The 13,085-nt window shown below is 54.1% G+C and overlaps 1 protein-coding gene across 1 annotated transcript; it reads left to right on the forward strand.

The window, feature by feature from the left end:
• Positions 1 to 2: 2 nt before the first annotated feature.
• PAICS (phosphoribosylaminoimidazole carboxylase and phosphoribosylaminoimidazolesuccinocarboxamide synthase) lies at positions 3 to 9,776 on the forward strand. The gene is made up of 9 exons (XM_078601209.1): positions 3 to 225; positions 4,476 to 4,661; positions 5,102 to 5,280; positions 5,525 to 5,704; positions 6,109 to 6,222; positions 6,876 to 6,959; positions 7,130 to 7,319; positions 7,691 to 7,849; positions 8,495 to 9,776. Exons 1-9 carry the CDS (start codon positions 216 to 218, stop codon positions 8,668 to 8,670), a joined length of 1,278 nt encoding a protein of 425 aa, XP_078457335.1. The 5' UTR covers positions 3 to 215; the 3' UTR covers positions 8,671 to 9,776.
• The last annotated feature ends 3,309 nt before the right edge of the window (positions 9,777 to 13,085 follow it).

Raw genomic sequence — 13,085 nt, forward strand, 5'->3', positions numbered from 1 at the left:
AGGGGCTGAGGGCAGCGGGGAGAGCCACGAGGAAGGAGGCCCGGGCCCTGGCTGAGCAGACTGGCTACGACGTGCCGCGTGTCCTCCTCCTCCTCATCCTACCTCGTGTGATCGTGTCCTCCTCCTCCTACCTCGTGTGATCGTGTCCTACCGACGCCGCTGCTGCTCACCGCCGCGGTGTCCCCGCTCTCCACGCGCTCTCTACGACTGCAGCGATGTCGGCAGGTAAAGAGTGTGGGGGTGGTGGTTGGGCAGCGCATTGAGTGAGGGCATTCAGTCCTGTGTGGGCACGTGATGCGAGAGCGTTGGGATTGAAGGGCATTCGATAAGAGCTGGGCATGCGATGAGGGCATTGGATTACGGAATTGACAAAGCAGGGCACTGGATGTTGGCATTGCATGGAATTGGGGCATTGAATGAGGGCAGCGTGCCCAGCTCTCGGATGGGGGCGATGTGGGCAGCCTGCTTTATGTGCGGACCACCATAACAGCGATTCGCTGCAAGGAGGGTGGGACAATGGGGCATTTGGTGGTTTTAGGGCCCATGCCAGCCCATGCCAGCCCACGCAGGGCAAGGCTTTTGAATGGTGGGGGCATGGCATGAGATGAGACATGTGGTGAGGATGGAGGAGAGGCCGTGCCCCCCAATGTCTTGTGCTGATGCTGCTGTTGTATGGGAACATCGTGCTTGAGCAAAGTCGTGAATTCAACTGCAAAGCAAAACTCTGGGCTCGCGTGTGAAGACGTCTCGGCAAGGAATCCGTTGTGGCCGAAAAAGCAGCGCAAAGCGCAGAGTTTGGGATGACGAAATGCGTGCGACGGCTTAACAACAACAACAATCTATTTTTATAAAAAAAAAAGCGCCTTACATATTGAAGTATCTCAAAGCGCAGTACGCAAAAACAAACCTACGCTCACTAATATTGATACAAACTAAGCGACACGGCTGATAATAACTACTCCCACAATTTCACTAAAACGAAGGACCATGAAAAAAAGCGAATCGCAGAGCCACGGTGGTAGTCTAATCTCGACGTCAAGATTGTTTTTTTTTAAATCTTAAGTTACGGGGAAAACCCGTGGAATGAATAGGTACGTTTTAAGACGTGATTAAAATAATGGATGTAATTAGCCTCCCCGAATCTCAACGCATTTTCAGGAGCATTTGGGATGTTTGGCCAATGCCATGTCTATAATACAAGGGGCGGGGGTGAGATCCCTTATCACAATATGGAGATTTGTGCTGCTGCAGGGCAATTCCACAAATTAGGCAGATAATTTGTCTAACTCGGGATCATCAAACGTGTCGACTCGACACATTCGCCAGGAACACTGTGCGGCCTTAAACTAAACATAGTTCGCGACGTTTTGGGCCATGGCCCTTCTTCATTGCGCACAAATAGAGGCTGGCGAGAGTGGATAACAAGAGTTGTTGGGAGCCGGAACAGAGCGAGAGGAAAACAGCCCAACATCTTGAGGAGCGTCGGGGTCCATTCATAATATAACCTGGTCATTAATAATATAACCTGGTCATTCATAATATAACCTGGTCATTCATAATATAACCTGGTCATCTGCAGGGGAGGATGTTACACAGCTTATTTCCTCGGAGTAAATAAAACAATAATCTGGTACTTGTGATGCTGCGTCGGTAGTGGTGATGCACAATAAAAAACAACTCAACGCGGTCGTCAATATCACTTTTACATACACGTGGGGGTATCGTTTTTTATCTTTGTAATTTTTTAAAGTTATGGCTGATTTATGGAATAAAGCCAAGAGTTTGGCTCGTACCACGGCCACGGCCATCCCAGCATGGATGAACACGTCACCTCGTTGCTGTGCGTCCACCACCGCGCTATTTTACCAGCATTTCTCCCTTATCGAGAAAGGCGGGCACGTTATTTTCAGCAGAAATGACAGCCATAATTGCTTCACGAACCAGTTGCACTTGATGATGATACTGTGATCGCTCATCACGACCCACATGTTTTGAAGTGTCTGCAATGCAAGTCCGAGGTTGTCAAGCTTGCTCTGGTGTCACATGCGTTGTAAGCTGGAGCACACCCCGGGTAAAACATGCGGAGATGATACATTGTTTTCCCGCCAATTCGGAAATTCTGTGCGGTTTTCTAAATGATCCAGTGCCTATCAGGGCTTGGGCAGGACGCGCCATGGCTTTAAGGGACGATGACGGATGGTCAAGGCTGGAGATGGAGTGGCAGCCCAAGGACTGGAAGGAACACCTCCTGTAGGGCATCCAGCGCGGAGATGGAGTGATGGAAACATCTCGCGTGTGGGTGCTCTGATTTTTATTCCATCGCAGGGTCGTGAGCGGTGGACGGCGGTGGCTTGGAGGATGCCTTCATCCAGCAGTGGATAAACCATGGCTGATGATCCTGATATGGATGAACATGTTATATAAAATGCTGCAAGAATGATTACTTATTTGCAAGATTACGGGTGCACACACTTTAGTTCTGAACTTTACCGAAAGACCCAAAGAATATAAAAAAAAACGTTCGCCTCTGATAGTGCAGTTCTATCATGTGTTTGCATTTGTTTGGGCTTGCTGAAAACAAAGCAAACAGATGCAGGAGACAAACAATTGAACCCAAAGTCTGGATCGTCTCTATCTTCTCCATCATCAAGGTTTCGTTTATTCTGCGTACGATTGCGCAACGGCGAGCACGTGTTGTGTTCATCAGGAAACCAGCGCCCCCCCCACCCCCCTTTGCGCAGACTTGTTTTCACTTTTATATTTGTCCACCATATTACCCACGATTATTTGCAGGACATCGTGTCACGCTACAAACAATACATTCAGAACTCTCGCACGGAGCAATGCCACCCATTTGTGTTTAGAGAACGGCCCGTGGAAGCGGATATGAAGGAGCTACCTCTGAGGTCCCTTGTCCTTCAAGTGAACTCTGGGCTGCACTTTCCTCCCCGCCACCCTCCTAACAGCGCAATGATCGTCGCGTGAGAGTGAAACCAAATACTTTTGAACGCTCAAGTGAGTTTTCGTATAACCAAATCAAATGTGGAACCAAATCGAATGTCATGCTCTTTTGTGCTTTCATCAGTGATTGAGCTGTGACCATCGACTTGCGACACTTGAGGGACCCGGTTTAATCGCAGGCAGTGGCTTCCGAGATTTGAATCCTGGATCTCAGCTGGAACCAGCCAGTCTTCTTTCAGACTGGTCGTTATTTTTGACGTCCAAAATCCCGTTCGGCCGTGCGCGACTCTGTCACGGTTCCATAGGCGAGGGGCAAAGCCATCTCCCTGCCGGAACGAGGGTGGCAAGGCACCCATTGATGGCCTGAAGCCAGCAGTTGAAATTCCTTATTGTATGTGTGGCGGTCCGATATGCGATGTTGTACAGTGATGACCGTTAACCCAGAGGCCGTCGTGTGTATTTATGCTTCATCTCCCCAGGCTGCTTGGCAGCGCCCGCCATCCCTCGTGAAGAGAGAATGCCTTCTCAGTGTTAACGTTTTGTCTCCGAGGGCATTCATTTTTTCACGGTCTAATCACCCTAAATACAGGGTTTCACACGCGCGCTCCTTCTCACACAAGGCTGGCTCTGTCTGGGGTTGCCAGCTCGCAGGAGATGGGAGTGCACAGATCCCAGAATCATTAGTTTCTTTGTTAATTTGCATTCTCATTGATTCCGGGCCATATCGCAGCTCCTTCCAGTGCGGTTGCTTGTACATGCACATGCGCTTGTAGGATTGTGTTATTCACACAGGTGTGTGTTTGTGGTTGTCTGCTTCCTCGTTGTGTACCTTGAGAGATGTGGACACATTCCCATCGGTGAGCTCCCCTGGCAATTGAAGCTATGTTGGCAAGATCATGTAGCTCGCATGCCCAGCCACCGCATGCCCAAGCAGCTTCAGTTTGGCCGGATAAAGGGGACTAAAAGTGTCTAGCACGGGTTAAGGAAGAGATGGGCTGCTGTGGTATAGAAGGGTGTGCAGCTGATTTGATTTGCCGATTACTGGTATCTGCGGTGTCAAGATTGGCCTCTATCAAGGAGGCTTGTGAAGGATGCTTTTGGGCATTTTTAAGCAGTTGCCCTCCAGCAACAACTGAGGCAGAGAAGCGACGCTGGCAACGAGCAGAGTGCAAGGCGGCTAAAATGTAGCAAGTTGGCACAGTGGAGAGCAGAGTTGGTGCATCTGCCAGTAAGTCAGTCAACCCATGGAACTTGTCAGCGAGCCTTTGACACTTCATGTGGCCACCAAGTGCACCTAGCACGGCACAAGCACCGTGGTGATGTCACTGCCACTTCGTGGCGAACGGCGGTTGTTGTTGTTGCGGGTGATGGAGCTTGTGGAGGAGGTCATGTGACCGGCGGACCAGTTGGGGCAAGGACTGCGGGCACGCCGCCAGCGTCGTGCTGTTCCCGGGGCCGTCCCGTCGCGAGTGTTGGTGGAGGCCACCGCACAAACTCTCCCCGCTCCTCCGCAGGCGAGAAGCTGGCCGAGGGGAAGACGAAGGCCGTGTTCGCCGTGGACGGGCAGCCCGGCAGGGTGCTCGTGCAGTCGCGCGACAGCATCACGGCGGGCAACGCGGCGCGGCGTGACCACCTCGAGGGCAAGGCGGCGCTGTCCAACCGCACCACGTCTGCCGTTTTCGCCCTGCTGAACGCCGTTGGTACGGCCTCAGCCGATTTCGCTGCTCCATCTCCGCGGCGGACGCACTATCTCGTGGGCGTGTTGACTTCCTTTGATTTCCACTCCATTGTGTTAGTCTCGATCGCCTGCCGCCATCGCATCTCATGATGGCTTGATTGACATTATTAAACATTTTTTAACTTTTAATGTGATTTCTATAACTTGTGAAACATTCTCCTCTAAGCCATCTGTTCAACTTCGTCATGCAACTTCTGTCATGCACACCCGGCCCCCTGTCTCCTCAGTGGTGATGTTTGCGCACCACATAGGATACTCATTTAAGGCCGAGTCTACCTAGGGGCAGAGCCCAGGACAGGTTCAGACTGTCGTCGCCGATCGTTGACCGCGAGCGGGAATCAAACTTGATGGCACGGCGCGCTAACCCCACCGCGCGTGTTTGCGGCGGCGCCCGTGGCGCAGGGATCCGCACGGCGTTCGTGGAGGCGCAGGGCAAGACGGCGTTCTTGGCCGAGCGCTGCGACATGGTGCCCATCGAGTGGGTGTGCCGGCGCGTGGCCACGGGCTCCTTCCTCAAGCGCAACCCGGGGGTCGCCGAGGGGCTCCGTTTCGCCTCCCCAAAGCTGGAGATCTTCTTCAAGGTGACGCTCGCCGACTCTCTTCGCCGCCGCCTGCAACGTTAACCGACTCGATCGCTCGCTCGCGAGCCTGATGGACTGTTCAATTCAAACCCCTCTTCCCCTGCTTGCTCTCTCTCTCCCCCCCCCCCTCATCTCCTCTCTCCCTTCTCACCTCTCGTCTCGCCAATTCTCGCTGCCTTCTCACCTCTCATCTCCTCCCTCCCCTCGCCCCTCTCATCTCCCCTCTCCCGTGGAAACCCGCCAGGACGACGCCAACAACGACCCGCAGTGGTCGGAGGAGCAGCTCGTGGCGGCGAAGCTTGCCCCGGCCGGCCGCCTCATCGGGCCGCACGAGGTGGCCGTGATGGCGCGCACCACGCAGGCCGTCTTCGAGATCCTCGAGCGGGCGTGGGCCACGCAGGTGTGCACGCTCGTCGACATGAAGGTGAGTGCGCTCCGCTCGTCCATCGGTGCACCTAGCGTGGCTCGAGCACCGTGGTGACGTCGCTGCCACTTCGTGGCAAGCGGCGGTTGTGTGCGGGCGCGATCGTGGGGTCTGCGTGCGTGGTGCTCGTAGAGTTTCCGTGTGAGGATCGCCAAGAATCCGACATTGATTGAGATGAATGGGGGTTTATTGAAGATGGTGCCATCCAAGGCATGCTGGAGCTTCCTGTTTGTTTGCGGTCTGTAAAACACCTTTTCCCTGATATAATTGTTGTTTAAAATATCGGTGAGCACACTGAACTTGCAATCGAGTGGTCGCCGGTTTTATTCCGTCTCCTGGTACGGAAGTTTAAACAATGGGGGGGCACGAGTGGAGGTGCGGGGGTGACTCGCGGTTGCCCGCAGGTGGAGTTCGGGGTGAGCGTGACGACGAAGGAGATCCTGCTCGCCGACGTCATCGACAACGACTCGTGGAGGCTGTGGCCGGCGGGCGATCGCGCGCAGCAGAAGGACAAGCAGGTGCCGCCCCGCATAGACGACAGTCGCCTCTTCTGTGGTTATTTCGGTCAAGTCGTGTAGATAGAACAAATATCATGACGTTTCGATCGCAACACAAGCGGTCGTCATCGGGCAAAGGAGTCCGCCTCTAAAGGCAAACTGTTTCTGAAGGTTTGGGGATCAGCAGCACCAGGAGCATAGAATATGAATTGCTGCAGTCACGAAAGTTTGAAGTCAAGACGGTAACCTACTTGCTGTACCTACCGCCTCTGTGGGATCTCTCTCCGAGCCGCTGATCTTGCCGCTAGGGTGTGTGCGTGCATTTGTGCGCGTGATTGGGTGATTGGGGAGGAGCGGTGACGCAGTGGGTAGCACACTGTGCTACGGGCTCGGTGTCCCGAGTCAGAGCTCTCGGCTTGCAGACAGAGACGATTTTCCGAACCAGTCTTAGGCCCCTCCCCTAGGTCGACTCAGCCTTAAAATGAGTAGCTGGTGTGGTATGTAAATATCTGGACTGGAGCGACCAGGCGTGGTACTGGCCACACCCCCCCCCCCCCCCCGTCCATGTGCTGAGTCGGCCTTCATCGCAGGTGCTAATAGAACTTGCTCCAACAGTCTGTATGATTTCAGAGAGGATCTTTGTCTGAATACGTGTGCATGTGTGCATTCCACAGACGTACCGAGACCTGTCTGTGGTGACCCCGGATGCCCTGCAGGTCGTCAAGAAGAACTTTGAGTGGGTGGCCGAGCGCGTGGAGGTACACGTGTGTGTGTGTACACACACACACGCGTACGTGGAGCGCTACGAGCTTGGGGAAGCTGGTGCAGGCTGGCCTTGGTGAATCTTCTTGTAACCTACTCCTCCGCTCTCTTCTCGGCCCCCCACCCCTGCTCCCACCCATCGTCCCGCTGCCGCCTGCGCCACCAGCTGCTGCACACGCCGGCCGGGGGGAGCGGTGAGGGCCGTGTGGTGGTCATCATGGGCTCGGCGTCAGACAAGCCGCACGGCGACAAGATCCTCGCCGCGTGCCAAGGCCACGGCGTGCCGTGCACCCTGCGCATCTCCTCCGCCCACAAGGGCCCCGACCAGACCCTGGACATCAAATCGTCTTACGAAGGTGACCCCCCACTCTTTCCTCGTATCTCGGTTCCGTCCTGAATATGCTCGGCGCAGTTTCGAGCGACACCCCCCTCCTGCATTGAGCCGATTCTGGTTTGTGAGAGTTCCTCGTCGATATACCGGCGAGCCGTAACAAACAACAATAATAATGAGCCCGTCGTTAAACTGCTTGAACACGCGACGATCTCGTTTGGTGTGCTGCGTCCCGTGGATGGAAGGAGACTCATCACGACATTAATTTAGCCAGAACATTACGTGGCCAAACCCGAAAAATCTATTATGAATCGGTCAGAGAGGTGGCAATGTGCGTGTATTTATTTGTCCGTATGTTCTGACCGAGCGTGGGGTGGGGGGCGATGTCGCTTGCAGCGGACGGCATCCCCACGGTGTTTGTGGCGGTGGCCGGGCGGAGCAACGGGCTGGGCCCCGTACTCTCGGGCAACACGGTGTGCCCCGTCATCAACTGCCCCCCGCTGTCTGCCGACTGGGGGGCCCAGGATGTGTGGTCCTCGCTCCGTCTCCCCGGAGGTACGCTGCCTCCCCCCCACCCAGCCACCCCCCCTTCTCCCCCAGAAAAGTCGCTGTTATCCTTGGCCGGCGCCGGTTCGCTGCCGTGGCGTTATTGGACGTGTTGGGTGTTGTTATAGCCAGTGCTGTGTGGTTGGGGATGGTCATACCAGCGCTGCATAGTCGTTGCTCGGGCGAGATATGACACCACTCGTCGTGCTGTGTTTGTGAACCCCAATGATAATTATGGAAATTACATCGTTTTACCCTAGGCAGCCTTCTTGAATCAAAAGCGACCTTTTCTTACATATCCAAAAAGGGTTTGGATATTTAAGATATATCCAAAAGGGTTTTGAATTAAAACCGGTTTATATCTCACAAATGTAAAATATGTGAACATCCTAAGGGGGTTCACAAACGTTTTCTTCGCACTATGTTAGTGCTGCTGGTGTTGTGCGATCGTCCTCCTCGGGTTATGCGTTGGGACTGCTAGCGCTCTATGACGGTGCTGCTGGCACGGTGCGACGGGCGACGTTATGATAAATACATCGACGGCACGACAATAATCGCGCCGGTCACTCGCGAGTTCTGAGCCGCTGCCGTCGTAGCGCTAATGCCCCCGGCTCCGTGCGCCGCTACGACCACCCCCCGCCCCTCCTCCTGCAGGTCTCGGGTGCAGCACCGTCCTGTCCCCGGAGGCGGCCGCCCTGTGCGCCGCTCAGATGCTGGCGCTGAGTGACCACCTCGTGTGGTGCCGCTTGCGCGCTCAGCAACTCGGCACCTGGATCGGGCTCCTCGACTCGGACCGCAAGGTGCAGGACAAGGGCTCCAAGGAAGTGTAGGTGCCTGGTGAAGTGTGGGCGTCTGGCTCGGCGCTGGCTCGACCTTCGGTTGCTTCCCCCCCCCTCCCCCCCCCCCCGGCGGTTTTCTACGAACGATGAGCCGATTCCTCGCGCTCACGGTGCAGACGCGTCAGGTCGTGTGCGTGCGCGCGGATCGATTTCGTTTGCCGGTTGGTTCACACGTGACCACTTGCACCGACTAGAGGCGCTACATTCACAAGTGTTCAAGAATCGGTCTGTTAATTGAACCGATTTCCCACCCCTCCCCCCCCCCCCCCGAATTGCGAATCATGACAGTTCATTGAATTGGTGGGGGGCAGCGATGACTGATTGCATACTGAGCGTCGAGTGCTCGATTCTCATGCACAATAAAATTTGGAAATAAGCACGTCCCTGCCATTCCAAAAAAGGCCAGCTGTACTTGCATCCAAAGTCATGTGCTTGTCGCAAAAGTTGTCCATAACCTTCCCCCACCAGTGAAAGTCAGCACGCGTTGATTATGCAATAACCAGCACTGTGCTTATATAAGGTGTGCTATATTTCAACTTCTACTGTACGCGGTGGCTATAGCGTCTATGCTCGCAGTAAACGTAAAAAAAACTGTATTGTATAACATTTGATTGACGATTCGAATCGCGATGGGGTGGAATCACTTTACAACAGGCCGAGAGGGTTTAATGCGGCGGCGGCGTTGTTTGTTGTTCTTTGTTACGGTTTGTTAGCGTTATCTCGTCGGGCTCGTTGGACACTGCCATTTCGATCGACGCCGGGCGTCTCGCCGCTCAAGTCTGTGCGCGAATCCAGCACCGACAACGCGACGAATCGATGTTAAGCGCAATTTGCTTTTTTGGCCACTGCCACTGCCAGCGCCGAGCACGATCATTAAACGCAGCTAAAAAAAAAACCACCCATCTCGTCCCCTTTTTTTTGTGAGTCCCGGCATCCTGCAGCTGCCACCGCCGCTACCGCTGATGGGGCCCCGGTGGTGGCGGGGCACATGGGTGGTGGGTGTGGCCAGGGGAAGGTGGGAAAAGGGGCAGTGGCCTCCACCACTTCCAGAAATGTAAGGACGGACGTTGAATAAACGCGCTGCTGACCACTTGTGATTTTTGTTGTAAATGTGACATTGTACAGCTGTGTGTGTGTGGTTTTGTTTGCGTGCTCTGAAGAAGGGCCCACTGCCCGTTTTGAAGGGTGTGCAGCGTTGTTGATGAACGCGTCGAGGGTTTTTGTTCGTTCCTGCGGAGCACAATCCCCGCTACGCTCAATCCCCGCTACGCAGTGTGGAACGGAGCACGCGGACAAGCGACGCGGTTCGAGTGTTTGCTTTATTTAAATTAACAAAGTTCACAATACAAAAAGCCAGAGAAACAAACAGGACGGACTGGAATCTGCACTCGGGCGCCATGCGAGTGTTAGCGGCGTCGGTCTGCGCTGGCCGTCAGCGCCGGCGTGCCGAGGGTTCAGTTCGCGGGGGGCTGCCTAGGACCTCCTGCCCATTCCCTTGACCCCTCCTCTGGTGGCCCTATCCCCTTACCCGGTCCTACCCCCCCCCCCCCTCCTCATCCCACCCGGTGTGGTATACGTGACACCGCCGGTCGAACCCTCGTGGCAAAACCGGCATTGACAAACCGCCAGGATATTAAAACATCGCACGTAAACGGCCACGGCACACCTCCGCAAATTTTTTGTTTTTACATCAAACCAGAAATATCAATGTACGCAGCATAACGTATTCTCTTTTGAGTGCGGTATATAAATAGATTGCAACCTTTACAGGAAGCACGGAGAAGCAGCAGCGGCGGCACCATAGGGCGCAGCGCCGATTGCAGCCGCGAGCCGGGCCGCGCCGGTCGCGCGCGTGAACGCAGCTGTGCCAGGCCACGCCGGGCCAAGCCACGCCGGGCCAAGCCACGCCGGGCCAAGCCACGGCACGTCATCGGGGGGGAAACAAGACGCGAAAAACAGCTCTGGTCATATTTACAGCGCGTAAAAGCTCTCGCTTAATTTATTCGCTCACTCGATAAACTCGCAGTTTGGTCGACAAAGTGCAGGTCACGCGACAGGTCGCGGGTTTCAACCACTCCGAGGTGGGTCGCTCGCTCACTCGTCGGCTGGAGATGCCAGCGGCCACCGCGCATTCCGGCGAATGCGACGCTGTGCCGTGGAGGTTTGGCGCTCGACGTGTCCCACACTCCCTGCTGTGTTTGAGCTCCCAGTGGTCGACCGCTCACCTCTGCCGGAACCTTCGCAGGTTCTGTTTTTGTATAATGCCCTTTGATCGGCAGGGTGAGGGTCCCCCCACATTGAGAAACCTCATTCTTATTTTTAAGTGGGCCACGTAGGCCATAATCTCATGCTCCCTCCTCTCCCATCTTCACCCTCCTGTGTGAGAGAAGTTTTTTCTCTGCAGCCGTTGGTCGTGGCCAAGCATCGTCTGGGTAAAGCTGCACACTGTTTTGACCCTTGATCTCAAAAGCAAACAATCTCAGCGGCCAGCGCAGAGCCCCGAGGCTGCGTGAGGACCGGAGGCTTGACGCGGGAGCTTTGGTTTCGTATGCTCACCTCATCACGAGGTCTTACATCATATTCATCATCATAAACAACATCTTTATTTTCTTTGGGTCTTTCAGTAATGTCACATAACCTATCTACGTGACTTTACCGAAAGACGCAAAGAATATGAATTCCTGCAGTCACGAAAGCTTTAAGTCAACAACATCTTTGTCATCGTCAGGAGTTGCACATATAGAAGTAGTTGATTTTTTTTAATGCCCAGTTGCGTTTGTGTCCTGCTGCGATGGCGTGGAACAAGACGTTTGGAACTCTCAGCGAAGCAGTGCACCACTTTGTGTTAGAATGGCCTTGGAATTTAGTGGTACGGAACTACCGATGGAGACCTTAATTTTACAGACATTCTTCATCCACACGAGGCCACGCTCTTTGTATATACATATACCCTGAAAACAAGTGTTATACGGGAAGTCAATCCAACAGATATATATATTTTTAATTCCGAGCTGATGTTTTTGTTTGTGCGTTGCTCATCGGGGCCTGCTAAAACTCAAGGACCCGGTCTGAAGACTGGATTAGAGACGAGGCGATCCACCCTATCCCTGTGATGGACGCATGCGACAGGGTCTGTAATGGCTTCCATTTGGCGTTTAGCAACGCGTGGATTACATTTGATTTAAAATCGATTGCTCTGCTTCCCCACAAAACACAGTAAAATCACGTGCTCGAGGGTCCCTTGCATTTCCACGCACACGCCGATTATCATTCTCGTATGTAGCTCTTCCGGCCACAAGATGCGCTCCCATCCAAGTTATCGAATCGCGGGGGGGTGGAGTCGTTTCCGCGTGTTTGTAAGGATTGATAACGACCACCCGAATCGATTCTCGCAGGCACCTCACACGCAAAAAACCATCTGAATCGACGGAGCGCTAAATCGCTGCTGTCGGGGGCACCTATTGGCCGACTCGCCTGCTAGGTCCAAAAATTGTGGGGGGCACATGCCCCCCCCCCAAACCCCAGCTATCTGCGTTCCCATGCCACCTGCTGCCCGCAAAATGCAGCCTGTGCTCCCTTTCATTGTTGCGTTCTCACCGTTGTGATTGTGTGTTAAGCGTGACGGAGATTGGTTGTGGCTTATGAATGGGCCTGGTGGAAGGAAAATTTGCAGACAGCTGGCTGTAAAAAAAAATATATATATATGGTCAAGAACTTTTGAAAAGAAAACCCCCGTGTTTTTTTTCAAAGTTATAATCGGATCAGAACGGTGGTTACTGCCCCCCCACCCACTTCCTCCATCACGGCCAGGAGCGTGTCGCGTTCACGGGCGGCCGTCTGCGAGGAGGACACGGTCAGTCGTCCCTGTTGGAGCGACAGCCGAAACAAAGCACCCGATGCTAGCTCACTCGGGGATCTCAGCTTTCCGTGTCGCCCTTCGTCACCACGGCGGACGCACGCGGGAAGCGGTGGATTCTCGGCTGCCAGTTGATTTGTCATGGTTTAAAGCCAATATGGGTTGGGGGGGTGTGCCCTTGAAAAACTAACCCACAAAAGCTCCTTGTTCGCCAAGTCAGATGTTGTTGAGTGGGTGGATTTAGAAGATTAAGCCGTCTGTGGGGAGATGGCACAACAATTAAAACCATCATGCTAGGGGATGGGTTCATCATCATCATCAGTCTTGATCTTTCCACTGCCCCTGACACACAAGCTGATATCATGGCCGCTCCATCTCTGCGATGGATGCACGCTCGGGCGTTGTTCGATCCTCCGGAATAACTTGAGGTTTTTTTAAACGAGGGTAAACACATTTTTTCGTCGACCAAAACAGTGTGGGCGTTTTGGTCGAGTTTGGATGCGGCAGCGTGCGCGTTTTGTTAGCGAGAGCTGGCAGCGTCCATTTCTCG

Source organism: Lampetra planeri, chromosome 15 (genome assembly GCF_965212315.1).
Source record: "Lampetra planeri chromosome 15, kcLamPlan1.2.h2, whole genome shotgun sequence".
In the NCBI taxonomy this organism is placed as follows: Eukaryota; Metazoa; Chordata; class Hyperoartia; order Petromyzontiformes; family Petromyzontidae; genus Lampetra; species Lampetra planeri.

What these genes read in the sequence shown, in the direction of transcription:
- PAICS (XM_078601209.1), top strand. An exon ending in CGCAGCAGAAGGACAAGCAG is followed by an intron (nt 6,223 to 6,875) that starts GTGCCGCCCCGC and finishes TGCATTCCACAG; the next exon opens with ACGTACCGAGACCTGTCTGT. An exon ending in CTCGCTCCGTCTCCCCGGAG is followed by an intron (nt 7,850 to 8,494) that starts GTACGCTGCCTC and finishes CTCCTCCTGCAG; the next exon opens with GTCTCGGGTGCAGCACCGTC.